The sequence below is a fragment of the Pseudopipra pipra genome, chromosome 22, assembly GCF_036250125.1.
Source record: "Pseudopipra pipra isolate bDixPip1 chromosome 22, bDixPip1.hap1, whole genome shotgun sequence".
NCBI lineage: Eukaryota > Metazoa > Chordata > Aves > Passeriformes > Pipridae > Pseudopipra > Pseudopipra pipra.
The window spans coordinates 5,784,085-5,809,625 of NC_087570.1; the positions used below are offsets into that span (position 1 = coordinate 5,784,085).

Here is a 25,541-nt window from a genome sequence, read left to right on the forward strand (position 1 = left end):
CGCCATGAGCCGGCCCCGCCCCGCCCCGCCCCGGCGCGCGTTGCGCGGTGACGTCACGCCCCTGCTGCCCGCGCCGAGGAGACCCCGCAGCGAGCTGCCAACGCCCGGCCGAGCGTCCGAGGTGAGAGGAGGGGGGGGGGGGACGGGACCGGGACGGGACCCCCGGCCGAGCACCGCGACCACCGAGCGGCCCCGATCCCCGCCTGCCACCCACTCAGCGACTCCCTGGCCCCGGACGGGGCGCCCGCCGAGCGCCGGAGCCGCCCTCCCAGGCCCCGCGGTGTGTGCGGGGCCTCCCCGGCAGCCGCCCTGCTGTGGGGCGGGCTCTGTGTCCCCGGTGGGCGCTGCCGCTGCGGGGCCGGGGGTGCCGGGGCGGCCGCCGCCTCCCCTCCTCTCCTCTCCCCTCCCTTCCCCCGCTTGCTGGCGGCCGGAGCCTTGGAGCGGCGCAGGAAGTGCTGCCGCGGCCATGGCTGGGCCCAGCCCCGGCCCTGCCCCGGCCCGGCCTCGGTGCGGCCCCGGCTGGGGGAGAAGCCCCGAGGGGCTGCCGGCTGCGCTGGGGCGGTGCCGCAGGAGCCCTGAGCCGCGGCGGGGTGCGGGACGCTGAGCTCCAGCTGTGTGTGTGCTGCACACAGGCAGCCGAAGAGTCGGGAGGCGCTTCTGGGCATCTGCGAGGCTGTGGGTTATGTTATCCAGAACCACCCCGCAGCTCTCGGTGCAGCGCCGGGGGTGCCACCGGCTGCAGCCGGGGCAGGAGCCAGCGCTGCTCGCTCCGACCAGCTTGGAGAGTTGTTGTTGACGCGCGTTTGCCATTCTCGGAAATCCTCACAAAAATGTATATATACTGCAGCCGGACGTCACCTTATCTGTGTTCTAATCGCTGTTCTAGCGATCTGGACTTGAGTTGTGTTTTTACCTTCCAGCAGGCAGAACTTGCAGCTGGTGACAGACACTTGTACGACCAGGTAGCTGTGAATATACCAACCAACCCTGGAAACCTGTGCTTAACGAAGGACTGCAGGATGGCCAGGGTTCCTGGTGCCCTGCCTGTGTGGGTGCTGTGGCCAGAGGAGCAGGAAAAGCTTTGCTCCTCTCTTGGCAGGCAAGCCCTGGCGAGGAGAAGGCCATGATAGATGGTAACTGGGTAGGCAGAAGTGGCTCTGTCTGGTCATCTGTGCTTCTCTCCCAGGGAAGGAGGTGCTGGCTGTCTCTGTTCGAAGTGTTAAAGTGTTAAGTTGCAGTGCCCCAAATGTCCATTTATTTATTTATTTGTCTATTTATTTATTTTTGAAGGCACTTAAAACCTGGATCAGGCTCCTTGTATTGCTCATAGGGATAACTCAGTGAGACACTTAGAGCTGCACTTTTTCACTTAGCAAAAGGGTCTTGTGCAAAATCAACTTTAAGTAGAAAGCCTTTATATTTAACAGACTGTACGTTGGGAAGCTATTCTGCTTTGTAGACTCTTCTTGCTAGTGCAGGGTTCTGGCAAAGGCAGTATAGGCAGGTTTTGATTTTGAATTTGAGACGGGTCTTAGGCTCATACCTAAGACTTCCATCAGTGTATTGGTGACTGTAGAAATAATTCTGTGTTTAAGCTGTTCACTTGTGTGCCTCAGTAACAACGAGGAAAAGGATTTTTAAAATCCTGGAAAGGAATAAAAAAATACCTATTGCAGTGCAAAAAAAAAAAAAAAAAACAAAACATGTTTGCAGTTTGGTAACATATCCTAGGCAGAAATTTTAATCACTGGATTTGCTTACTTTGAACTTGGTTATTCATGACCTGCAAGGGATGATCTGAATTCATTACACACCCTGCTTTGGGGTTGGTTGTTTGCCTCAGATTGATGGCCAGGGCTGGGGAGTTTATGATGTTTTCACTGTTTGATAGAAAAGCTCTGGAAGCTCTAGAGTGTCAAGTACCTAAAATGGAAACTGTGGGACTTCTGCTGTAAGAACAGTAAACAGAAATGGAGCCCCTGTGGAACTCCCAGGGATTTCCCTGATGAGAACCATGGTGATGATTTGAGCTTCTAGAGCAGGAGGCAGTCAAGAGGAATTGTAGGGGGGCATAGTTATTTTCACCCTTGAGGCTCTGTTCCTGAGGAAAGAATGACACTTTTTCTTTTCTTTTTTCTTTTTTTTTTTTTTTTTTTTTTTTTTAAAGATGAAGGTGTCAAATTGAATGAAAGTGAAATTGGTTTCTGGTACTCCAGGTGGCAAGAAGCTCTTGTAGGTGAAAACACCCTATTCTTAGAGTCTTAATATATGACAAATAAAACAACTTATTGAGCAGATAAGCTTTTAGGCAGAGTTTTTAAAGAAATCTAAAGTGTCTTACACTCCTGCAGCCTGTCACCATTTAATTAAGTGGCTCCCTCTAAGCCCTACACTTCACACTTATTATTAACTTGTATGGTTTTACACTGTACAAGCTAAGGGTATCCATCAGGAAGGATTGCCACTAGCAGTGGTAGGTGAAGAAGGCCCTTTCACCAGAGTTTTTCCAAGGGCTAAAGCCTGGCGCAGGGTTTTCCCTCCTTGAGGATGTCTGGCTACCCCAAGGTAGGGTTCAGCTGCCTTTTGTAGCCGTTGGTGTCCATGTCAATGCCCAAGGTAAGTGACAGGAATGGCATTAAGACAGTGTATTCCCAGCTTCTGGTGGGGGATCCTTTAGGTTGTTTTTGGGTAGTTTGTTTACCTGGCCCTGGGTGTGCAGAAAACTGAAAGCAGTGAGTGCAAGAAGCAGAGTTTGTGGTGGTGGTGGTGCGTAATTAATCTTTGTAATCTTTTCTTGGAGATGGAGAGAGCGACTGTCCTAAAGAGTTGTAAAGCTTCAAAATACTGATTGGCCTGTTTTCAGTAGAGCAGCTGTCCTTTCCTTGAGATGTGTTGACTTTTCTTCTGAACAAGTGACATTTTATAGAGAGAAAACAAAGAGTTTGTTTTGCAAAAACTTTTAAAAGCTGCTGTTCTATTTTAAGCTTTTGTGCTGCTAATTCACCCCGTTACTTTAGGGTGTTGTGGTGTAATTCCTACCAAGAGAGTTGGACTGTGCATGGTGGACCCGTGCACTGTTCTCTTGTCTCATGGAAAACCAAACCAAAACCTTTCTAGATAAAGGAACACAAGGGGCTTCTTTGGGGCCTTTGCCTGGAGAGGGTGTGCAGGTAGCAGCTCATCCCTGTGAAGTTGTCCATGCCTGTGGTCAGATTGTGTGGGATCAACCGTGTTTTTCAAATCTGGCAGGGGAAGGTGAAGGTTTTCACCAAGCTAAGGCAGTGTTAGAGCAAATCTTAAACTGCTGTGGGGTGGGGAGCTGCCCTGGGGCAGCCACAGGGTTTTGCTGTCACGTGTGGTGCCAGACTCCCAGCAGCAGCTGAGGCTGCCAGAATTGTTTTGCTTTTTGTAACAGGCTGGTTTGAATTGCTCAGCTCTTCTCCAGTTGAAGGTTGCTGTGCTGTGTTTCTGGCCAGTGACGAGTGTTCTGTTTCGGGGAAATAATGACAAAAAGGCTCCTGCAGCTTTGGATGCGACTCAAGGAGGCCTCTGCCACTCCGTGGGCTCTGTGCACCAGGCAGCTGAGGGGCTGCTTTGGGCCTGGATGTGACAGCAGCTGTGTGTTTGAGCAGTTCTCTTGAGCTCAGGGGTACTTTTGGGTTTAGTGCATGCAAAGTGTTGCTGAGCTAAAGGCTTGGCTCCTCTCGGAAGCACCCTCTTCTTTCACGTCCTGGAGTGGGAGCTGTTACTTCTTCTGAGCATTTTGTTTATTTGCTGACTGCTGAGGAGCTGCCAGTTGCCCAGTGGGCTCTTGGTCCTGCAGCCTCGGCCCTGCAGGGCTGGTTTTGGGCTGGTGAAGGGAGGTGGTTCCAGCTGCTCTGGTTCCTTCTGCTGGTCAGGTGAGTGCAGGGCAGCTCCCCTGCTGCAGTCCTGGTGTTAGTGAGCCTTCCAGCTACTTTGCTAGTTTTAAGAGGAAACTCCAGGATAGCTCAGTATCTGGAAAAAGTTATTTTTGCAGTGCTTTTTAGCTAAGCTTTATTTCTTTAAATGTCAGACAGCACTTTGGTACCCAGCCTGAGCTCTCCCCCCTCAGCACAGCACGTTCTCTGGGCTCCTCCTGGCTGTGTGCACAGAGCACCTGCAGCTCTCCCCTTCCCTGAGCAGGATCTACTGCAGTGATTTTCAGGCAGGGTGCTTCCCATGGTGCAAAAACATGCCTCAAAATAGAGGAACTTCTACCACTGTTAAATGCAGTTGGCCAAGGGAATGTGGAGAGAACCGTCAGGGCCATGTGGGCCTTGATTTGGTTCTGTGTCCAAATGGGAGTGTAGGTGCAGCTTGTATTTTTAAATATTATCAGTATGCAACTCAGCTAATGAAGATAGGTAGTAAAATACTGAACAGAACTTGTTACATGGTTGAGGAAAACAGCTTCCTTTAGAGTATGAAAAGTGAAGAGTAATGATGTAAGATAAAAATGCTTTTGACAGAAAAGCCATTAATGTAAGCCCACACACTTCCCAGCACTTAATCTGGGGCAGGTTTTTCCAGTGCTGGGGGCTGCTTTTGACAGTGTAATCTTAACCAGAGTGATAATGGGGAAGTTGTCACTTTTGTGTTTTTTTCTGTGGAGCTGGTGATCAGGTGAAGGTGGTTGGTTGGGGCTGTGAAGCAGGATAGTGGGCAATGCCCCTGGTAAAGCAGGTGTGGGCACAGCTGGAACTGGTGTGGCAGAGCCTGCTGAGTCACACACACTCTATCTGGCTGGTCAGCTTTCTGGTTTTGACTTTAGGACTAAATGAGATTACATGGTTTTCCCCTTCTTTTTCTTGAGGTTGTTAAACTTGAAATGTGTGTTATGGTGCTGCTGGTGTCTTGGGCTCAGACTATTAAAATTCCCCTGCCCAACCACCCTCACTTCCTGTCTTGTATGTACCAGGTGGTTGAGAGGAGCCTTTGCAAAGATGTGCAAAGTATCTTACAGAATTAGAAAAAGAAAGTTGCATTAAGTACAGAAAATATCAGTTGGTCTCAAGCAGTGAGATCCAACTCAGCACATTCTGTGATAGCTCTGGGGGAGCTCCATGATAGTTGCATTTTGAGAAGCAATCTCTTAATGTTTCTTTGGTAATTGATAGTCACTTGTCCAGAAATGGGAGCTTCAGAGCTGCAGAGGTGTTGGGATATATTTGGCTCTGTTGAGTGGCTCCAGGATTCTGGACACCTCCTTTATCTCCAACAGGGATTCCAATAATGATGGCAAACTTTGTGGGTTTCAAGACAACAGGAGCCTGTGACCTAACTCAGGGCTGTCCTGGTGTTGATCCAGCTCTGTTGGTGATGGTGATCTTGTGGCTCTTTCCACTGCTTGTTTTTGTGGGCCTGCCCACAGATTCCCTGTGCTGGCATCCAACACCAGGTTGAGACTGTGGGACGGAGCCCACCAGTGTGCTCTGCTGCTGTGGGGGTCTTCAGCCCTGATTTGAGGCCCACCCACTGCTGATCCAGGTCCTTACCTGAATGCTTGTGTTTGTCTTGGCATGGCTTCTGCTGCAGCTGAGCTTTTGTGGCTGTGTTTCATAATTAGACACACATACAAACCCAATGGCAACACTGGTTTTTGGAGGCAGCTCTCCCTGTGAGGTACGAATTCTGAGATAGAATTTAAAGGCCTGTGTCTGATCTGTTAGTGACAGTTAACAAAACCTCAAAGCAATGCTTAAATTAGGATATCCTTTTCAAGATCCTGAACTGCTGGGGTACAAGATGGTTTCTCAGGTCTGTCCCTTCTCCTTGGACTTCACAATTTACGTTTTTCTAAGGGAGTGCTGCTCTCGTGCTGGTTTGTAGTTCAACAGCCAGTTTAAGCTCTAAGTAACTAAAGACCCAGGCCTTAAGCTTGGCTTGGAACGAATGTGTTTGTTTATAGAGCTGATGTGCCTGCAGCAGCCTGAGCTGTGGGCAGGACAGGCAGGTGAGCTTGGGCACCAGGTTTAGAACCTAATATATTCTTTTACGTGTCATTTACCACTTTACCAGCATAGAAGTGGCAGATGTGTTTAGTTGTGGGGTGAGATCTCCATGATGAAGATGATTTCTAGCAGGCTGGAAGATGGTTGCTGTACCTGTGCAGAGGAGAGTTCTGGCAATGGTGATACTGCTCTCAAAAACAGTTTTGCTTTCTGTGCCAGTAGGTCTTTCTGGAATTCATCTCTTAATCAGAGAGTGGCTTCTGTTTGTGCTTTGCATCACAAGTTTGTGACAGTGTTAGTGTACCAGGAAGTCCAAGGTTTTCTCCCTCCTGAGGTGGCAGCTGAGCTCGTGTGATCCCTGGGTTAGTGGTTTGGGATCTCTGCAGAGAAGTAGGCAGCAGCCTTTGCCCTGTTTGTCATACAGGTGTGCAATACATCTTCCATGTAATGCTGTTAGGTATTTGCTGAGGAAAATTGGATTGCTGGGATTGTAGCAGCCGAGTATTTCTCCTTGCTGCCCCTGACTGGAGAGATTTGTCGCTTTGGAAAGCACAGAAAGATTAGTTTGTAGTAGGGCTGGAGGAGGTGGCAGAGGGCAAGGACCTTGAAATGGTGGGGCAAGGGTGCCTTGAAATGGATGTGATTAATCTGGGAACAAATTATCAAGTACAAACAAAGACTTTATTTAGAACTGTGTGGTTTTATAAGATAAGAAGTGAAAGTACTGTGGAAGGGCAAAAATGGTTACTGCAGACCATGAGTAAAATCCTGTGACTGTTGTTCCTTTCACTGTGGACTCCTGAGTGCTTTGAGCTAGATGAATAAACTGTTCACTGTAAAATCACATTGGGGGGGGGAATAATCTTAGTTTTCAGAAATGGCTTTGTTTATTTTCTTGGAATGCGGAGCAGGTGCCCAAACAGGATCTGGAAGCTGTGATGGACTGGTTAGGGTTCAACTCCTGAGCTAGTGGTGTATCCTAAAGAGCGCCCTGAGAGGGTTCCTGGCCAGTGGTGCCTCGCAGGGAGCCGAGGGAGCCGCTCCCGCTGGCGAAATGGCAGCAGTTTGAGTCCTGCCTGAAAGAGGAAGCGGCGGCGCTGGCGGGGCTCGGCAGGAAGCGAGCACAGGATGTGCACACAGACCTGACAGCGCAGCTTCCTCGGGCTGGGGGGACAAACACAGCCTGAAAACGGGCTGCAGTACCTTGAGAATAAGAGAAATTGGAACAGGCTTGAAGGCTTGTGGTTTCTGCTTCGTGTTGCACCTACAGCAAGAGTGAAGGTGAGATCATGCAGATTCTCACTCTGGGTATAGTAGGGAATGCTATGTACAAAATTCCACCAAATTTCACTTAATTCTGCAGTCAGCAGTGCACACAGGTGCTGGGACAGATTGCAGCTACCCTAAGTTACAGTTTGCAAACCCAAAGTGCTCCCATTCCACGTGCTTGCCTTTAGAATGGGAAAGTCAGGCTTGCATGGGAGGGGTCAGGTGTGTTTGGGACAGTATTTTGTGCAACTTGTGCTTAATCAGTGGGAACCTGCCAGAGGTACTGTGGATTTTTTCAGCCTTCTGTGATCATTCAGTGTCTTGGTGCTTGCACAGGCCTGTGTGACCCAAGTGCATCACTGCAGAATTTCCTTTGCCCCAGGAAGGATTACTGACCTCCACAACGTCCTGCTGGAGACTTCAGTTCCCTCTTTGTTGCAACACTCATGTCTCTGTTAACACTTTTTGGGATTAGTCCTAAATGCAGATCAGCTGTCTCCCATAAAAGTGTAACTGAGTTTTAAAGCAAAATTCTGTAAAATGGCCTGTGAATTTGACAAAGTTTACATGGCTGTGTAATCCATGGTTTCCAGCATGTCACGTCCCAGTTCTCTATGACATTGTTGAGTTTTGTGAAATCCTTGTTGCTGAACAGCTTGAAATCCAACAGATACTAGAAGTATCATTAGTTAACACGTACTTTACTGAAGCACTGAAATTTTTGGTTACAATACAGAGAGGTTTGAGAAATTAATTCAGTGCTCCATTTCTTTTTTTGCAATTTTTATTTTTTTTTTAAAGAACTCTTTAGAACTTGTTGAACAGAACTAAGTCACATTGACCTGCATTACATTTCCAGTCTTTATCAGCTCTTCTCTCTGGGCTTGGCCAGATGGCTCACAATGATATGGCTCCAAATCCACTCACTGCACTCAGACTGGGACTTCAGCACTTTCGAGGCTGCTTCAATTCCCTCAGATATTTAAAACTACTTCAAGTGTTCTCTAGTTCTGCTGAGTGTTGTATGTGCAGGCTTCCTTTTATTAGGTGACTTCAGGGGGAGAACAAACCCAAAGCCTCTATAACCTCTTTGTTTCTGCCTCCCTTGGCGTTGCACTCTAGGGATGTTTTTCTCTGCTTAATCTCATTTTGGATTAAATTACTTTTAAACCACAAGTCAATAATGCATATATCTTTAAAGCTATTCCTATGGAAGAGTAAGTCCCAGGTGCACTGAAGCTCCCTAGAAACGAGCTTATTTTCAGCTGTGATCTGTGGACTTCTTAGAAGTGCAAAACACAAAGTAATTCATCCAGCTATCTAGAAAGCCTACTAATCCAAGGAAAATAATTATTCAACAACTCCACTTTCCCCCTGCTAAGACTTTGGAGACCTATGCTCAAGACTCTAAAGCTGTTTAAAATTTATGCCATCATTTTTCAGTATTTAAAGATAAAGCTATATAGCCATTAAAAACCAAGGTGAAGGGGGGGTGTGTGTGTGTTTGATTTGTTGATGTGCACCACACCAGTGCTTCCCTTCAGGAGCTCTGTGCCAGGCAGGGATAATGTGAGCTGTGGGCAAGGTGTGTGTGCAGCCAGTGCTGTGTCTTAGCCCCAGTCTCTGACCTGAGCCCTTCCCAGAGAACAGCAGCTTCTCTCCCAGACCTTGGCTGTGTCCTTGGCTTCTGATGCTTTCTGAGGTGCTTTTTGATACTGTGGCTTCATTCTTGGTGTTCTCTGGAGCAATGAGCTTTAAAGAGTAACACGAAACACTTGTTTTTCTTTTCACAAAGGCCTGTGTGTGACCTTTTCTGGTACAAGTGCATATACAAAATTTGGATTTATAGAGAATCATGGATTGGTTGTGCTGCAGTGAGCACAGGGAATGCTTCAGAACCTGGATTTTCCTCTAGTGTGCTTTATGGGCTCTGGGCAGGTGTCTGAAGCAGATGTGTTACCTGCAAATTACAGGTAAACAAGGAAATGCAAATAATTGGGAAAGAGGGCAGAAAGAAGAGGGAGGTAGAGCAGCAAGGAAGGATTACAGGATGGAGGAGTTGTGGGCTGCCCAGAGGGAAGGGCAGGGTGGAAAGGGAGCTTCTCTGAAGGGGTGGATGTTCAGTGCTGTTACCTGACTTCATATTACTTGTATGTAAACAGCTGAGCTGATCTGAACACTGAAAATGCCTTTTGAAATGGAAATGATTGCTTTGTCCTTCTAAGTAAATATGTGTTTGCTTCAGTGCCAAATCTCAGAGCTTTTTGTTGTATTAATGAAGGGCCTGTTGGTAGGTCTGTGCTGTGCATCCTGCTGAATGCCTGCTGTGAACCTGAGATCTGCATAAATCAACAGATTCTATTATTTTGATATTGAAATAGGGCACTAAGTAGAGGACTGGTGGCAGTGCCTGATGCTTATACAAGTCAGTCATTGTCTCTGTGCTTGCTGAAAGAGGATACATAGATAAGGATGGCAGTGCCCCATGTACCAGGTGCTGGCTGGTGGCCTGCTCTGGGAAAGAGTCTTTGCTGCCATTTCCTAAAACTGCTTGTGGATCTGTCCAGGGCTTGTGGGAATGATGGTGACTAGTATTCCCCTACAAGTACCGTTTCTAGGAACTTTTGGGGATTTTTGTTTAAGGGAGATGGCTTTGTTGAAGTCTTTGAGCATCCCTGCAGCATCTGAAGAAGAATTGGGGGTGGTGTGTTTGTTTTGAGTCCACAGTGATTTCCTTTGCTTTGCAGGCATGACAACCTCATGTGCAGTATCAAGTCATATTAACACCTTGAGATCAGCTCCCTTGATTAGAGCATGGTGCTAATAATGCCAAGGTCATAGGTTTGGGCCCTGGTTGGGCTGGTCACTTAAAAGTTGGACTTGGCGACCCATGTGGGATTCCAACAAAGAGCATTTTGTCATTCTGTGATGTCGCTGGCTGTGACCAGAGCCTCAAAAACATGGAATCCATTTCTACTTCTTGCACACCACTGTAAGGAGTGAATTCACTGGGAAGTGCCCAAGTGCACAGTTCAGGAGGGATCAATTTGGGTTTTTTAGTGCAGTTACCCAGACTTGAGAGCCACGGCAGCACCCTCAGAGGAGGGTGAATCTGCTGCTTTAAACACCCCCTTGGCCCCCCTCAGGATTTTACAGAGACTTTGCAGCAAGTCTCTGTCACTGTAAATAAAAGTACTGATAATATGGAAATGCTGAAAGTCAGGGGGAGCTTTGCCACTAGTTTGTTGGGGTCAAAATTTCACACTTGTATGTGAAGAAATGGCCAGAAGCCTGGTATTCTTCTAATTAAAGTAATATATTAATGAAGGGCAGCTGTATTGACACTGGAGGGAACAGCTAATGTTTGGATGGAGGTATTGATGGCACATATCGATTAGTTCATGTGCTGAAGTCTCTGCTGGGATAGTGTTGGAGCAGTTGGGTGCATCGGGATTTTGTGATGTCTGGAGAGTAATTCCCTTGGGATCTGGATGCCCTGCTGAGCTCTCATTGCTGTCAGCACTTCAAAATGGGCATAAAGGGATATGTTAAGTAGCAGCTTTAACCAAAAGGTTGTAAAACTGTGCTTAGGCCTTAAAGCTGAGGGAAGGAGAAATTAATCATATTTATTTCTGTCTGTACTTGTTTATTTTTATCCATAAACTAGTTTCGAAGCACATGTTGCTGTGCTTCCTGCTGAGCTGCTCTCCAGAGGGAGCTCTCTGGGAGGCAGATGTGTTCCTGAGCAGAGTTTGCACTTCCAGCTTTCAGAATATCTGAGGCTGGATGCTTCCATGCGTTAAAAACAGAATCTGGAAAAGCCTCAAGACTGGTTTTGCCCATTTCTAGGTAACTAGGCAAAATTTTTTTCATTTATGAACATGAGCAGCTTCCTGTTGTGTGTGTGGTGGAGAGAAAGGATCTAAAAACTCATTTAAAAATGTCTTGTTTTCATATCCCAGATGTGCTGTTAGTGGTTTGGGCTCCTTGATGACGGCTCTCTGGTGAGTGTGGGAAACATGTAAATATATGTATCTCTTTTTTTTTTTCTTCCAGGTTCTCTTTGGAGTTGATATTCTAGTAGATTTCAGCTATGCAGACGATCAAGTGTGTAGTCGTGGGTGATGGTGCTGTTGGTAAAACCTGTCTCTTAATTTCTTATACAACAAATAAATTCCCGTCGGAATATGTCCCAACGGTAAGTGTGGGAATGGTTCTTTGGTCGTGGTGGGGCAGGGCAGCAGGAATTCCCTTCTGAACCAACCTTGATGGTGTGCATGCCCTGATCCCTGTTCTTCCAGCCTGCTTTCCTCTTGGACACTGACTGATACAGCAGGAAAAGTGGCAGTCAGTCCATGCTGCTGCCTTCCAGAGCACCTGGCAGTGCTGGGGGACCTTTCCTGTATCTGCTCAGTTCTTGCTGCTTGACTGCTCTGCAGAACCTGCCTTCTCTTTGGGGGCTGATGCTGTGGGGGAGTTTAGCAGTGCAAACAGCTCCAGGTCAGGAGTGCCTGGTCTCCAGCTTGTGCTCTCAGCTCCTGCTGCATCTTTGTTTTTAGGGAAAGCAGTTTCATGTTGCTAAAATAGCCAGTGACTACAGTTAACATTTTCTGAGGCTCCTTTTTCCTTTGCAAAGATCCGGAAGTGTAGTGAAATATGGAGTGTGACTTCAGCTAAGCATGAGGAATGTGTTTGGGTTTAGACTGTGCAGTCCCATCCATCTGTACTTCCAAACCTTTGCAAGCTTTGTGTGTAGTCCTTGACTATTTTTAAGTCACCTTTTGAGCTTCACAGGCTCAGTTTTCTGAAATACTGATTCCCTTGACTTATCTAAAGATCAAGTTGGGAGGAGTTTCGCTGCCTGTGAGGCATATGCACAGTCTCTCTGTTAGAAAAGTGCTTTTCTCCTTAGTCATATGCAAGATCAGTGTACTGCCACTGAGCTGGGTCAGGTTTCAGTGAGGTTGCTGCAGGAGACTTGGACAACTGGATGCTATTTTACTAGTTTTCTCTATTATGGGCCTGAAAAGTCCATCCCATGTGGTGGTATGAAAAATTCATCACTAAAAATCCTTCTCACTCAACTAAAACTGCAACATAAAGCAACTCAAAAGACCAGATAACTCATCTGAAAGACCAGATATCTCCTTTGAGATGCCAAGATAACTGTCTGAAAGCTCTTCTGGAATAGTTCTTTACAAAACTGTCCTCTCCTTGTGAAAAAGAGGTTGAAGTGGATGTCATTGCCTCTTTTTGTAAGCTATCCAAAGTCTTTCAGCTTGTGAAATACGAGGTTTGTCTTGTGTAGGACAGGCTCCCACAGAACAAAAATGTTTGTCTTTAGCTGTAGATCAGGAGCTGAAGATGAAAGGACTCTCAAACCTCAGGGTAGTAAGGCTGGATGGAGTGGCCACTGTTGGGAACGTGCTGGTTGTGCTGTGAGTGCAGAGATCAGTCTCTCATGGGCTCTGTTATGGACTGCTGAAGTGGCATTTGAAACGTGTTTTTTGTCATTCTCAAGTTTTTGAGTGGCATCAAGTATCCTGCTGTGATGCTTCTAGGGCAGCCACATCCTGTGCTGAACCTGTGGGAGGCTGCTTGTCCTATTTAAACTATTCTTTATGGTCAAGACAAAATGCAGGCGGTCAGCGAGTTCAGCAATGAGTGTTTCTATACTTATCCCTTCAGGGAAATGACCCTCTATTATGTTGAAAAATGTTATAATCTTAAAACGTGTGTTTTGAACGCTTGGGAGTTTGTGTGCTGCCCTGCACTGGCTGTAAATCTCTGCTGACAAGGAATAGGAAAAAACCTACTCAAAAGTGAGTTGCCAGTAAGGTGTGTTCGAGGTGTCCTAAGGATTCTTTATAGTGCTTTTTAAATCTGCCCCATTTTTCTGGAATAATATTTACCTCTGAACTTCATGGCTTGAGGAACTTGCTGTTCTGGAGATACCAGAGGCCTGTTCCTAATTCTGTGAATGGCCTGGAGGTGTATTTCAGACACTGGAAACTGATATGTAACCTCTGATATTCCAGCTAATCTAGTGGTAAATGGACAGAGAAATAGATACTGCTGTGCTTTTGCAGCAGTGTGGCCAAAGCATGGATAGTGAACACATCAGTTCAGACCAACAGATGGGTTCTGTTCACTTGACTCTGTGTTTTGCAACCCTTTCTCTCTATGGCAGATATTTCCCAGTGGGAAAGCCTGAAAGTGTTCCCTGGAGCTGGACACTTTCTTGGCTGTTCAGTGAGGCAAACCCAGTGCAGCGTGTGAGGGGTTGGGCTGTGGGTAATGGGGGTGAGTGGTGAATTCTCTTGCAGTGCTTTAAAATCTTGAATGCTAAGCCAAAGTAGTGTGAGAGGTGGATTTCTGCTTCTGGCTGATGTTCTGTGGATATGCAGTGGCCACAGTTGCTTTCTCAGTCACTGTGATTTGTGAGAAGTTGGAAAAATTAGGGTAGTGTCAGGTCTTGCTTTAACCAGGGCAGTCAAGTGGGAAGGACATCTGAACTCTGGGAAGTTGAGCTTTGAAGTGCTGTCTCACTGCTCTTACCTCAGTTTTTGGTGTTTTTTTTCAAGGACCTAAACTTTTGCTAAAGCCCTGTTAATAGATGCATGTGACTGCTTATTTTCCACGTCCCTCCCTTCTCACTTCCATGAAAAGCTTTTGAGGTGGCTGCTGGCCTCTCTCACGTTGGGGGTGTATTTCAGCTGTGGGAGCTGCTCAGGCTGCAGTTCTGTGTGGAGGCAGAACTTGCCCATCCTCATTTGGAGGAGTCCCTGTGCAGTGATGTGCAGGGGCAGATGGTGGGGTTTGGTTTTTCTGCAGTGGGAAAGATCTTCTGCCAAAGGTAGTTTCTGCAGTACTGTCTGTCGGGGTTCTGAAGATATGGTTATTGGAATGAAGGATACTGACCTCAGACAGTGCACTGAGTGGGTGGGTGTTGGAGGTGAGTGTTTGGGTAGGCCCTGGTGCTCAGTTGTGTTGTAAACAAGTTACTGGGTGGTGCCGGCTTTGATCTGTGCAGCGGGTCTGCCCTGGGGGACAGCACTGTTGTGCCAGGTGCTGTGCAGAGACAGGACTTTGTCTCTGGAGCCAGACTCTCCCTTTAGATTGGGAGTGAATTTGGCACAGGCTGATTTTTTGACCAGTCCTTCAGAGATTGAGGATAAATCCCTGTTGAAAAGATGGACTTTATTATGTTCAGAGAGGATTTCCTGCAGAGGATTTGGGTGCTGTGAGATGCAGCCCCATTGCTGTTCCCCTTGAAGGGCAGGGCTGACATTCCTCCTTCTGTCCTTGTGGGGCTGTGATTACTGTGTCACACCAAGGGGGAAGGTGGGGATTTCTGTGCCAGTGTGGGAAACCTCTTCGTGGTAACAGCTAAGCACTGCTGTAGGTGTTTTGCTCAGTGGTTTTACCATGTGTACCTCGTGTGCCTTTGCTTTAGTACCTCATGGAAGCAGCTGGAGTATCCCTGTTCCAAATGGAGTTGTTCTGTTACTGGCCTTAGTGGTCACAGCACTGTAAGCCTCATGGTTCTCTTGTCCTGTGCAGGTATCTCTTGTGCTCTGACAAAGTGAGTGGGATGATAGTTTGAGAGATGGCTTATTCACATCCTCTTAAATGTGTATTTCTTTTCTTGCCAGGTTTTTGATAACTATGCTGTAACAGTGATGATTGGAGGAGAGCCTTACACCCTGGGCCTCTTTGATACTGCAGGTGAGAAAACAAGTGCTTGTGTCATTGTACCTGCCCAAGATTTACCTGAGGTGATGTGCAACATGAAGACATGCAGTTGGGTTTTTTTTTTTTTTTTTTGAGTTTTTTTTTAATGGAAGGGGAAAAATCTCTCTTGATTCTTCATTCCTGACTTTTTGAGAGTTGCTAAAGTGAGTTTATTAAAAAAGAACCAAAAACGCAACAACAAAAAACTCAAAAGCAAAATAAGAAAACCTTCCACTTCTTTTAGAGCTGTTTTATTTTGTGACACCAGATGACAGCTTTCAGACTGTTACCTCTTATCTAGGTGATACATGAAAGATAAAGGTTTCCGTGTTTTTAAATGAAATTAAAGGAGAAGTTTGTGTTGAATAAAATGTGGATTGTATGTGGGTTTTGTTTAGTAAATAGCCAATTTTTTAACCAAATGTCAAGACAGAATTACTAACATTAGAATGTCTTAAATGTGCCTATGTTTCTGCATCCTTAACACGGATGAAATCAGGGTGTGGATTTCCTAAGCTCTCTCACTATGTGCTTTTTAGAATTAAAAATCTGCTGGCCTCTTGTTTAAGCTGTGTTTCAGTTTCTGGCTGGAGAAACATGCAGTGATTAAACAACTGCATCCTGCTTTGAGTGTGTGAAAAGTTAGCAAGAAAGGGTAGAAACTGGTTCAGTTGCAGGGTACCCAGTCCCCACCACACAGTAATACCAAAGTGGTGTGGCAGCAACTGGTGTTGCAAACTCTTCTTCAGAAGAGTCCTTCTTAGTTCATAAGCTATCACCTAAAATTGTCCTGATAGAATTTAATCTGTTTCCAGCTGTGTTCTTAAATGCACTGTTAGTGTCTAATTTGATTAAGGAGACAGTCTTAGGTTTCCAGTTAAACCCTGTGGCTGTTAAGGAAGCTTTCCTGTCCCACCATCTGGGAGCTGCTGTGGCAGTCACACTCCACCACCTGAGCTGGGACTCTGCAGGGGAAGCCCCTTTGCAGCAGCAGCTCCAGTGACCTGATGGGGCCTTGCTTGACTCCCTACACACCCCACACTCACACAGTCAGACAGGGTTTCCTTACTGGCTCAGCCTCAGGTTCCCCATAGATGTCTCAGAAGTCCAGATCTTTAAAATAATTTAATCATGGTGCAAAAGGAAAGTAACAGCTCAAGCCTCTGAGGAGGGACCCTGAACAAAGCAAACCCTGGGCTTTTATATCCCTTACAGCCTGTGTGCAAAAGTCTGGGGTCTTCCAGCTGAGTCCTTGGCTCCTGCTGTGTCTCTGAATGTCTGGTCACCTGTCTGCTTCACTTAGCTCTTTGTGTTCTCCTCCCAAAATGTGACCTATGTCCCTATTATTGCAGGCTCCCCTAGTTCATGGATAAAGAGTTAGGTGGAGAAGAGAGGTTCCTTCCTGACACGTGTGGGCCCGTTGTAGGGGCCTGCAGCATTGTGTGCTCACTGTGTTGGGTCCTTCCCTGCCTGTTTTCCTGCTGAGGGTTCAGACCTCTGAGAAGTGGGGTGTGTGTGTAGATATTCACATACTATCAACATGAGTAGTGACCCAGCTAGTAATTCTGACAAGTTACCAAGGGACTTTAGTGCATGTGGGCGACTCTGTGCACTTGTGAATGTAAAGGCTTTCCCTTTCAGAGCTGGACTGCTGAGGAGGAAGCATTTGTTCTTAATGGCTGCTTGCTCTTTGCTAAATAGTAGCCAGCACAAGTGACAGAATTCAGCAGTGGATGAAACCCCCATTGCTAGCTGTCAAATAAAAAAACAACTTTCTTGAGCTTGTGCTTGGAAGACAAAGCTTTTGGGAGTAGTCTGTTAATTGCAACAAGATATTTGAGATTTAGAGTAGATGCTAGGAAGAAATTCTTCCCTGTGAGGATAGTGAGGCCCTGGCACAGAGAAGCTGTGGCTGCCCCATCCCTGGAATTGTTCAAGGCTGGGTTGGATGGAGCTTGGAGCAACCTGGGATAGTTAAAGGTGTCCTTGCCCTTGGCAGGGGGTTAGAACGAGATGAGCTTCAAGGTCCTTTCCATCCCAAAGCATTCTGTGACAATGATTCTGGTCAGTGCTTACTCCTCTGTGTCCAGCCAGGCACGGTAGCTGTAACAGGCTCTCTACATCTCCATCTTCAAACTGTAGAGCTTCCTCCATTGAGGTGTCCCAGGTGTTGCATTGGCTCCTTCAGGATCTTGGAAGTGTTTGTCCTGTATGATGAGCAAGAGAGCATCAGCTGGAACCTGAGACATTTTAAACAAGTGTTTCAGATTTGGTTGCCAAAAAGTGCAGCAGCTTCAGTGCCAGATCTGCTTTCTAAAAACAGATTGCTGCTGAATTGGGCAGGAGGAGGTTTAAGAATGAGCTTGGGGAGAGTGAGGCTGGTGGGTCAGTGCTAATGGTGCCCTGCAGGGACTGCCTGCCCTCTAAGGACTCCAAGGGAAGAGCATGGCTTCCTCCAAAACACAGCCTGTGCAGGGACTTCAGTGAGAATACTGCTGGGTGGCCTGATCAGAGTCATGTGTACCAGCAGCATTCTCTGCCTGCTGCCTGGGGACACTTCACAGCATAAGTAATAACATTTTCGTGAATAAAACTGTTTGGGGTTTTTTTCCCCTCCTTCAAACAGCAGGTTTTTTTTGCAGGGTAATGAAATTTGATGGCATAATCCTTGTATGGAATGGACTAGGTGCAGAGGACCTCATCTATAACCCAATCCATGTTCTGCAACTTTTCTTCATAATTGGGGAAAGTGTTATGCAGTCTGAGGGTGTTTGATCTAAAAATGTATTGGAGACTTCCCACCTCGCCTGTGACTTTCAGCAGCTCACTGTTACATAGCAACTGAATGAATTCTGGATTTGAAAACTGGCATCTCCAAATGTTTGGGTTCAGGGTATGCTTGGTTCTTTGCTTAAGAGTTAGGATTAGTCACAGGAATGTTATTATGCTGGAACATGCGTTCTAACCCGCTGTAAAGGGCAGTATTTTATTGTCTGTATCTAATGCTGTGTGAATTTTCTCCTCTGTAGGTCAGGAAGACTATGATAGATTACGACCCCTCAGCTATCCACAGACAGATGTATTTCTGGTCTGTTTTTCAGTGGTGTCTCCTTCTTCATTTGAAAATGTGAAAGAAAAGGTCTGTTGAACTTTGCCTGAAAAAGCTGCCGAAGCGTCAGGTGGTTATCAGGGGTGGTTAATAACAAATGCCGTGTCTTCCCTGTCTTTAGTGGGTACCTGAAATTACTCACCACTGTCCAAAGACTCCTTTCCTGCTTGTTGGGACCCAGATTGATCTAAGAGATGATCCCTCCACAATTGAGAAACTTGCCAAGAACAAGCAGAAGCCCATCACCCCAGAGACGGCTGAGAAGCTGGCCCGGGACCTGAAGGCTGTCAAATACGTGGAATGCTCTGCGCTCACGCAGGTGAGGCTTGGGCTTTCACCATTTCTGCTTGCTTTTTTCTTTTTTCAGTTCCAGGGAAAACCAGCTCCAAGTGGATGTGAAAGGGGTATAAGTTCTGTTTCTGCTGTTGACACTGTAGCTTTCTCTTTGTCTCGTTGTTCTAAGGCACAGGGAGTTGGCAGTGGTACAAAGAAAATCAGCCTGTGAGGATTAGGCCTAGTGTAGAGGAGTGATGGAGGAGAATGTGCTTGCTGTGTTTGCTTCTGTCTGGAGAAGAATAACTATTGAAAGCTTAGAAGGTGCGTTACAGACAATAATTGGGTTAGGGCACAGTGTGCAGCTCACTACTGAAGAGAGCAGGCAAAGGGAAAAAAAACCTCTCAGAAAAGTTAATTCTGGTACCTGTAAGACTGAAAACCTTCGTGGTCTAGAGCTGCTTTGTCTTCCTATGCAGCTGGTGGTGAGCTGTTTCCTGTGCCCGCCTTCAGATGGAAGTTCTGTTGAAACAGAAAAGAAAAATGAAATAGTTCTTAAGACATAAACCTGAAGTGTGAACTAACTTGTGAACATGAGTCTAAAGGCAACTAAAATAGGTGATTTGAGGCCAGGAAACCTGATTATCCTTTCCCTTTAAATTAGAAATGCTAGGGTAGGAGCCATTTTCTGGCTAGTTGGCCTTTTGCCTTGACTTTGGATGCCCTGGGAACTGAATCTGGTGTGCCTACACTTGGAGAATTGACTGCCACTCTTTAACAACTCCCTTAATGCTACTGTGTAAAGAATTTGTCACTGCCTGATGTGCACGGAGCCAGGGGTGCAGAGTATCAAGCCCCTCACTCCAGTGATGTGCATTCATTTCCTTGAGCACAAAGCTTTATTGCAGAACTGGTCAAAGCCTGAAGTTTTATTTGTCTTGCCCCTTTTTGCCCAGATTGCATGTTGGCTCTTCCATTTGGGATCTGGAGGCTTTTTTTTTTTTTTTGTAACAAAGCTTTGCCTGAGTGTTTGCTGCAAATGAAGCAGCTGTGCTGGAGTTGTGCAGGACAGTGGCACTGGAGGTGGTGGGGCAAGGCATGCTGTGGTTCATCCTGGGAATCCCTGATCTAAAGGTGGCTTTGGCTGTGCTTCCTTACCACCCACAGGCAAGCTGAGGGTTATTTGTGCTTGAGCTGTAGTTCTCTTAGATCTGTTCAGCCCCAAAATACTGTTTTAGATGGTGTCTGACACATCCTGAATGCTGCTGTTAACAAGGCTGTAGAAGCTGATAGTTGGATAAATACCTGCCAGGGCCATTGTCCTGTATTGCTCACTGAGACCCTTTCCCCTGTAGCTTTAGACTTGCCTTGTATAGTCTGCTCAGATTGCATGGAAACACTTAGAATTACCAGAGCAAGAGCTGATATGATAAAAAAATGTCAGTGTTTATCCATTTTTTCTGTTTCCAGATAGACTAATCTGTCTCTGTTGCAGTGAAATGCCTTATGCACTTGGAAGCTCAGCCTGAATTTCTTCCAGAGCACTAATGCTTGTATACCCATTGATGGTTTTAGGAGTCAGGAGTGACCTGGGAGGAGGGTTCAGAAGCCTTCTGACCTGGAGGACTAGTTGGTTTGCATCTGCTCCATTCTTCTTCCTTTTTTTTGTGGTTGACTCCCCTCACAAAACACCTTTTCCCGGGCTCTGTCAGCAGTATCTGGCAAACAGCAGCGTAGCTGATCTGTGAAGGTGGTGTGGAGCTCCTGCAGGGATCTCACTGGCAGTTTGCTGAACACAGAAGCCAGCTGCTTTCCTGGCCAGGAGGATTGTTTTCCTCCCTGCAAGTCAATGCAGCAGTAGCTGGTTTCAGCTGAAGTGAGACTCAGCTGGATATTTAGTCTCTCTTTACCTTGACTGCTGGATATTTAGTCTCTCTTTACCTTGGCTGCTGTCTGCATGGTTCACCTCAGCAGTCCAGGGTGGTTTTTTCCTTCCCAACTAATTTACAAATGACTGACACCACAGTAGCAAGTGATCACAGAATCATGGAGCTAGCACGTTTTTGTACCAGGTCAGTCATGAGAGGCTGAGTTTGTGAGTCTTTTCTGTACAGGCAGAATATCTTGTCCCTGAGTTTGCACGTGTGCTGTACTGGGGATCTGGTTTTATCCCCCTTTCCTCAGGTTGTGGAACCCCTTTTTGTGATGAGGGCATTTTCAGTGTCCATCTCCAACCTTTCTCTACCAAATAGTGCCCAGTGCCACTGTGAGGAGTGGATAATAAGGCTTTGCTGTTAGGAAAGGGTGACTGACAAACAGATTGCAACTGCAGTGATTGTTTCTTCTGTTATTCTGAAGAGTTAAATGTCTGAGTGGACTGTCTAAAGCCCACTGCTAGTACCTAACACCAGGGAGAGTGCTGAATTCAGTTTTTTCCCCCCTGGGTGCTGGGTTGACAGTTTTGACACAACTTTATAAAGTGCCTTAAGCTGCCCATGAATGGAGGGAGTAAAGGAAGCCTGATCTCAGGTTGTTCCCAGTGCAGCACAGGAGCCATGACTTTAACTGGAGTATGGGCCTGTGTGCCTGTGGTATTGAGCACAGTTCCCTTCCTGTTGTTACTCTTGGTCATCCAGGCTTTTAACTCTGGTCCTATTTTCACAACGGTTTTGTTCCTCTCTCTTTTTCCTCCTCTTCATGTTTTTGCTGGGTCCTTCAAAACAAATCCCAAATTCTGGGCTCCTGAACAAATTTCAGTAGGAAAATAGAAGTCCCTGAGTAGGAGAATTAAGGAAGGTTGTTTTCTTGATTCTTGCCTTGCCTGGGTCCTTAATCTGTCTAACAGTGCAGTATTGAGTTTATGCTACAGCCTTATTCTTGCAGAGAAAGGAAATCTAATTAGTACACAGACTTCAGAGGCGTTATTTATCTGAAGTCTTTAGCTCTTTTGTCAGCCTGGGTTGCAACTCATTTTAAAAAAAGAAAAAGTTGCTGGGGAGGCTGTACAGGATGTACACTGTAGTTTCCTTAAACAAGATTATACATACAAGTATAATCTTGTATGTAATGTGATGGCCTTAAATGCTTCCAGATGGAACTGCCTCAGAGCTCTCCTGTAAATGTGCTTCAGTAAAACAAGATTAAAGTCTTTCTAAAAGGGATGTATCCAGTATAACCTGCGAGGGAGAAACCAGTTACATCTGAATGACCTTAAAGAGAAGAAAGTCTAAATTTTGCACAGACTGCAGTTGTTTACAGGATTTAATTGAAACTCTTCTGTTTGCCTTTAGCTGTCATAAGGCAGTTCTCCTGAATTTATGAAGGTTGCACTCACGACAGTAGGTTTAGGCGAGTCCAGTTAGCCTAAACTGAGCCAGGTTTTCCCTGTGGTGTGGTGTGGAACTTGGCAGGGCTGTGTGGGAGCAGTAACACCCTGCAGAGTTCCTGTTGTGCTTACAGCAAACGCATGCTCCGTGCTCAGTGTCACCCCTGCAGAGTCCTGCAGCTCTGTCACTGCTTGTCTGGTGCTGGATCCCAGCTGGTCCAGTCCTAATGCTGTTTCTGTCTCCCCGTGGTTATAACTCGCTTTGGAGACTAATCTGAATAACTGAAATGCATTATTTCCATGCTGACTCCTGCTGTCAGAGTAGCACTGGTAAGGTGTTGCATCACCTCTAAAGGCTGGGAGTTACTGACTGCCAGTGACTATGGCTTACCAGGGAGGTCCTGCTTCCATCCCAGGTTGTGTGTTCCCAGCCATCTCGAGACCTTCAGTTATTCAGGGGCTGAATTCACAAAGCAGGAGTTGTTTGGAGCCTTTGCTCTGGACCAGCTGCCACTGGGGGAGTTGGGAGCAGTAGTCCCTGGATCCGAGGTGCTCACTTAGCCACAGTGGGTGATTACAAAAGGTTTAGCTGATCTTTTGGGTCCCTGTGGTGGGGCAAGCTGCTCTCCACTCCATCTACTCCCCTGTAAACTCCCTCAGTGTACGTACAGCAGTGGAGTGGAAACTACCACCCGTTGTGTGGCTCCCACCCCCATGTTATTGCTGTGTTTGTGCCTCTGCCCTTCTGAGTGTTTGGTCTGACCTTGTCTGTCAAATGTCCTGTCTGTCTCTGTCATTGACTTATGGGTCATTCTAAATGAGATTTCGTCCTGGGATCTACTTTGTTTTTTTACAAAGTAAATCTGTTTACTGCCTCTGTGAATTCAGCCTGCTCTATCCTGAATGCTCTTTGTATCTGCTTGTTTTTCTCTAATCCTCTAACCTGGCTGCTGTTTTTTCTCCTCCCCTCTGTCTTGTAGAGAGGTCTGAAGAATGTGTTTGATGAGGCTATCCTAGCTGCCCTCGAGCCTCCGGAAACTCAGCCCAAAAGGAAGTGCTGTATATTCTAAACTTTCTTCTTCCCCTCTTGCTGCTGCTTCCTCTGTCCCACTACTGTAGAAACGTGGTTAAAAATGAATCAAACCACCTTGATTGAAAGCTGTTGTGCCTGCTTACCATCTTAGAGCAACCTCTGTATTAGCCCTTGGACTGAAAAACAGTACTTGAGATCTTTAGTAAAAACGTTGTGACTGTGGAACACGAACTGGACTCGCTTAACTCCCTGCTGCTTGGGTTGCCAGATGTGACTAGCTTTATAATTCAGGCTGTTGGGGGAAAGGATTTGGTTACATTGTTATTTAAAGAAAGATCAAAAGAATAAGAGATGATGTTTGATCTTCCTGAATCCAACTGGAAGAAACAAATGCGTTGTGTTTTCAATTTCTACTTGTGAACTTGTAAACTGTATTTGCATGACAAAAGTACCTGAACCGGTGATCTGCAAGTGATGCTGTAACGTGAAGGGTTTTCTGGTTCTCCTGTGTGCAGTGAGATGTTTTTCTGTTGCTGTTGCTTTGGCTGTCTGTGCTATAGTGGAGTATTTGTCAGTCCTTGGGGGGAAGGAAATATCAATGTACTTGCGACTGCTTTATGAACTGTTAAAATTCTTGCTTTCACTAACATGGTAGAGCTCTTCATTTCAATAATAGATCCTTAAAGCCTGTTACTGTAAGATGTAAAGCTGCTGCTTACTATCGTGCTTCTGATTTTTATTGTTTTAAGGAGAAAACATCAATTGTAGCTTGTCTTTAAATTTTGAAATTAAAAATTGCAGTTGTTTGTATAAATGACTGATGAAGCTTTATTCGAATTGCATCTCCTGGCTCCAGTTTAACCCTTAATGCAGTGTATGGTACCTCTGTGTACTCCTCCCAGCTCAACCTCTCTGCTGCCATGGCAGCTTCTGGGCTCTGCCTGGCTGCTTCTAACCCTGGGATGTTTAGGGCTGGATGCCCAACGAGAGCGTGTGCTGGACCAGGTTATCATTGCATGCTTGCCTTGTCTCTCCTCCCCTGACACACTCGGGTGTCTGCTGTGCCAGGCGTGCTCCAGGTAGAGCTCTTCCATCTGAATGCAGCACTTTCTGCTTTGTCATTAGCATGTGAAATGTGTGAGTAGCCAGTTAATCATAAAAAATTGCCTTAAGGAAACGACTTTGGTGCGTGTGTTTTGCTTCATGTGAAGTACACTGGTCTGCTCTCAGAGGATTTGTGTTCCTGCTCCCAAAAATGAGGTGCCGGGCACAGCAAACGCAGCTGGGATGGAGCCTCTGAGAGCTGTGGATGGCAAACCTCCATCTGTCTGTAGAGGGGTGTGGCTGCCACTTGGCTTTCTGGGGGGTTTTGTTTTGTGTGAAAACTCAAAAATGAGACTGCCCCTTTTCTCTCTCTTTGCCCCTTTTCAGAAAGGCCTAAAGAATGTATTTGACGAGGCGATATTGGCTGCCCTGGAGCCCCCGGAGCCGAAGAAGACCCGCAGGTGTGTGCTGCTATGAACGTCCCTCCACTGCCCCTTCTGCAAAGCTGGTGTTTGATGTCACATTAAAAGCAATGTTTAAATCAAACTAAAGATACAAATTCTAAAATTTGTTTTTTTGCAATAATGACAAATGCCCTGCACTCCCATCTCCCCCACACAATCCCTGTGTGAGATGAGAATGTTAGTGTTTATCCCCCAGTGCCCCCTCAATTCAGTTAAACTAGTTAATTTCGAGTAACTATGTATTATCAGAAAACACTGATCAGTACTAGTTTTTTATTTTGTTTATTGTTTCTAATTTTTTTTTGTTTGTTTAACATCAAGGCATACTCAATGACTTTTTCTGTAACAGACTAATTTTAGGCTGTTTTACTGAAGCCTTGCCCCTTAAGCCAGTCTGGCAAGACTTAGTTCTGGTTTCAATACCTTGTAGGGCTGTTCTGCAGTCAGTCAGCAGCCTGGGTGTGAGCAGACTTTAGTCAGGAAAGCAAAATGTCCCAAGCTGGTGCTTCTCTAAGAAGGAGTGCAGAAAATGCATCTCCTGTGAAGTTGCCTTGTATCTTTTTTCGCTGGCTTTTTACTGTGCAGGTCATAAATTTCTACCCCATCCTCTAAATTATGAAGCCTTAGGAATAGGAGAACCATTTTCTCTGGATGCACCATCAGACTTGAAACTAACTTGCCAGTGTCTCACTTAATCGTTGCCATCATAAGCTTTTGGCTCGTGATGAAGAAATAACTGCACCTTTGGAAGCATGCCTAGCTCCATCAGTCAGCTTTTAACAAACCCATCTTCTGCCAATCCTTAATTGTTAGAGAAATGCTTACCATGATCTGTGCATACACTGCTGCTTGGACACCCTGAGGGGGGCCCAGGGTCTGCAGCCATGGGCTTTGGAGCTGGCTCTGATGGTGCATCTCTTGCTGGATGGCTTGGCATCCTTCAGGGAGGGGTGGAAAGGCAGACCTGTGGCAGTGGGAAGGAACTGCAGGGAGGGGCTTCTGGTGTTTAGTGTGGCACCATAGCGGGACCAGTTAATGGAACCCCTTCTCCTGCAACCTGAACCTGTAAGATGGACTCCAGCCCCTGAGGATCATGTGCAGGGTCTGTATGCAGACCAACTGCAGTGTCGTAACGATTTTACCAAATATGTATTTTGGCCTGCAAATTCAAAGTTTTTTAAGACTTAGTGAATCTTCTCCATCTTCCAAAATTCCAATTTCTTGTAGACTCATTAGTGTTGAACCAATGCTTTTTCATGTCTAAGTTCTTTGTATATGCATTCTTTTCAGATGTATTAAACATAAAGTATCTTCACAA

The 25,541-nt window shown here is 46.2% G+C and overlaps 1 protein-coding gene across 2 annotated transcripts; it reads left to right on the forward strand.

The window, feature by feature from the left end:
• Positions 1-24: 24 nt before the first annotated feature.
• On the forward strand, positions 25-25,541 carry CDC42 (cell division cycle 42). 2 transcript variants are annotated; one of them, XM_064678702.1, is made up of 6 exons: positions 25-121; positions 11,298-11,439; positions 14,897-14,969; positions 18,005-18,114; positions 18,206-18,403; positions 24,147-25,541. In XM_064678702.1, the coding sequence occupies exons 2-6, from the start codon at positions 11,335-11,337 to the stop codon at positions 24,234-24,236; spliced, it is 576 nt and encodes a 191-aa protein (XP_064534772.1). In that variant the 5' UTR covers positions 25-121; positions 11,298-11,334; the 3' UTR covers positions 24,237-25,541. The 2 variants fall into 2 exon arrangements, with proteins under 2 accessions (XP_064534772.1, XP_064534773.1); XM_064678703.1 differs by lacking the exon at positions 24,147-25,541 and adding an exon at positions 22,663-23,529.

Coding starts and splice junctions, on each gene's coding strand:
- CDC42 (XM_064678702.1), top strand. CDS start 11,335: ATGCAGACGATCAAGTGTGTAGTCGTGGGTGATGGTGCTGTTGGTAAA. Junction 11,440..14,896: donor CGTCGGAATATGTCCCAACG/GTAAGTGTGGGA, acceptor TTTTCTTGCCAG/GTTTTTGATAACTATGCTGT. Junction 14,970..18,004: donor GGGCCTCTTTGATACTGCAG/GTGAGAAAACAA, acceptor TCTCCTCTGTAG/GTCAGGAAGACTATGATAGA.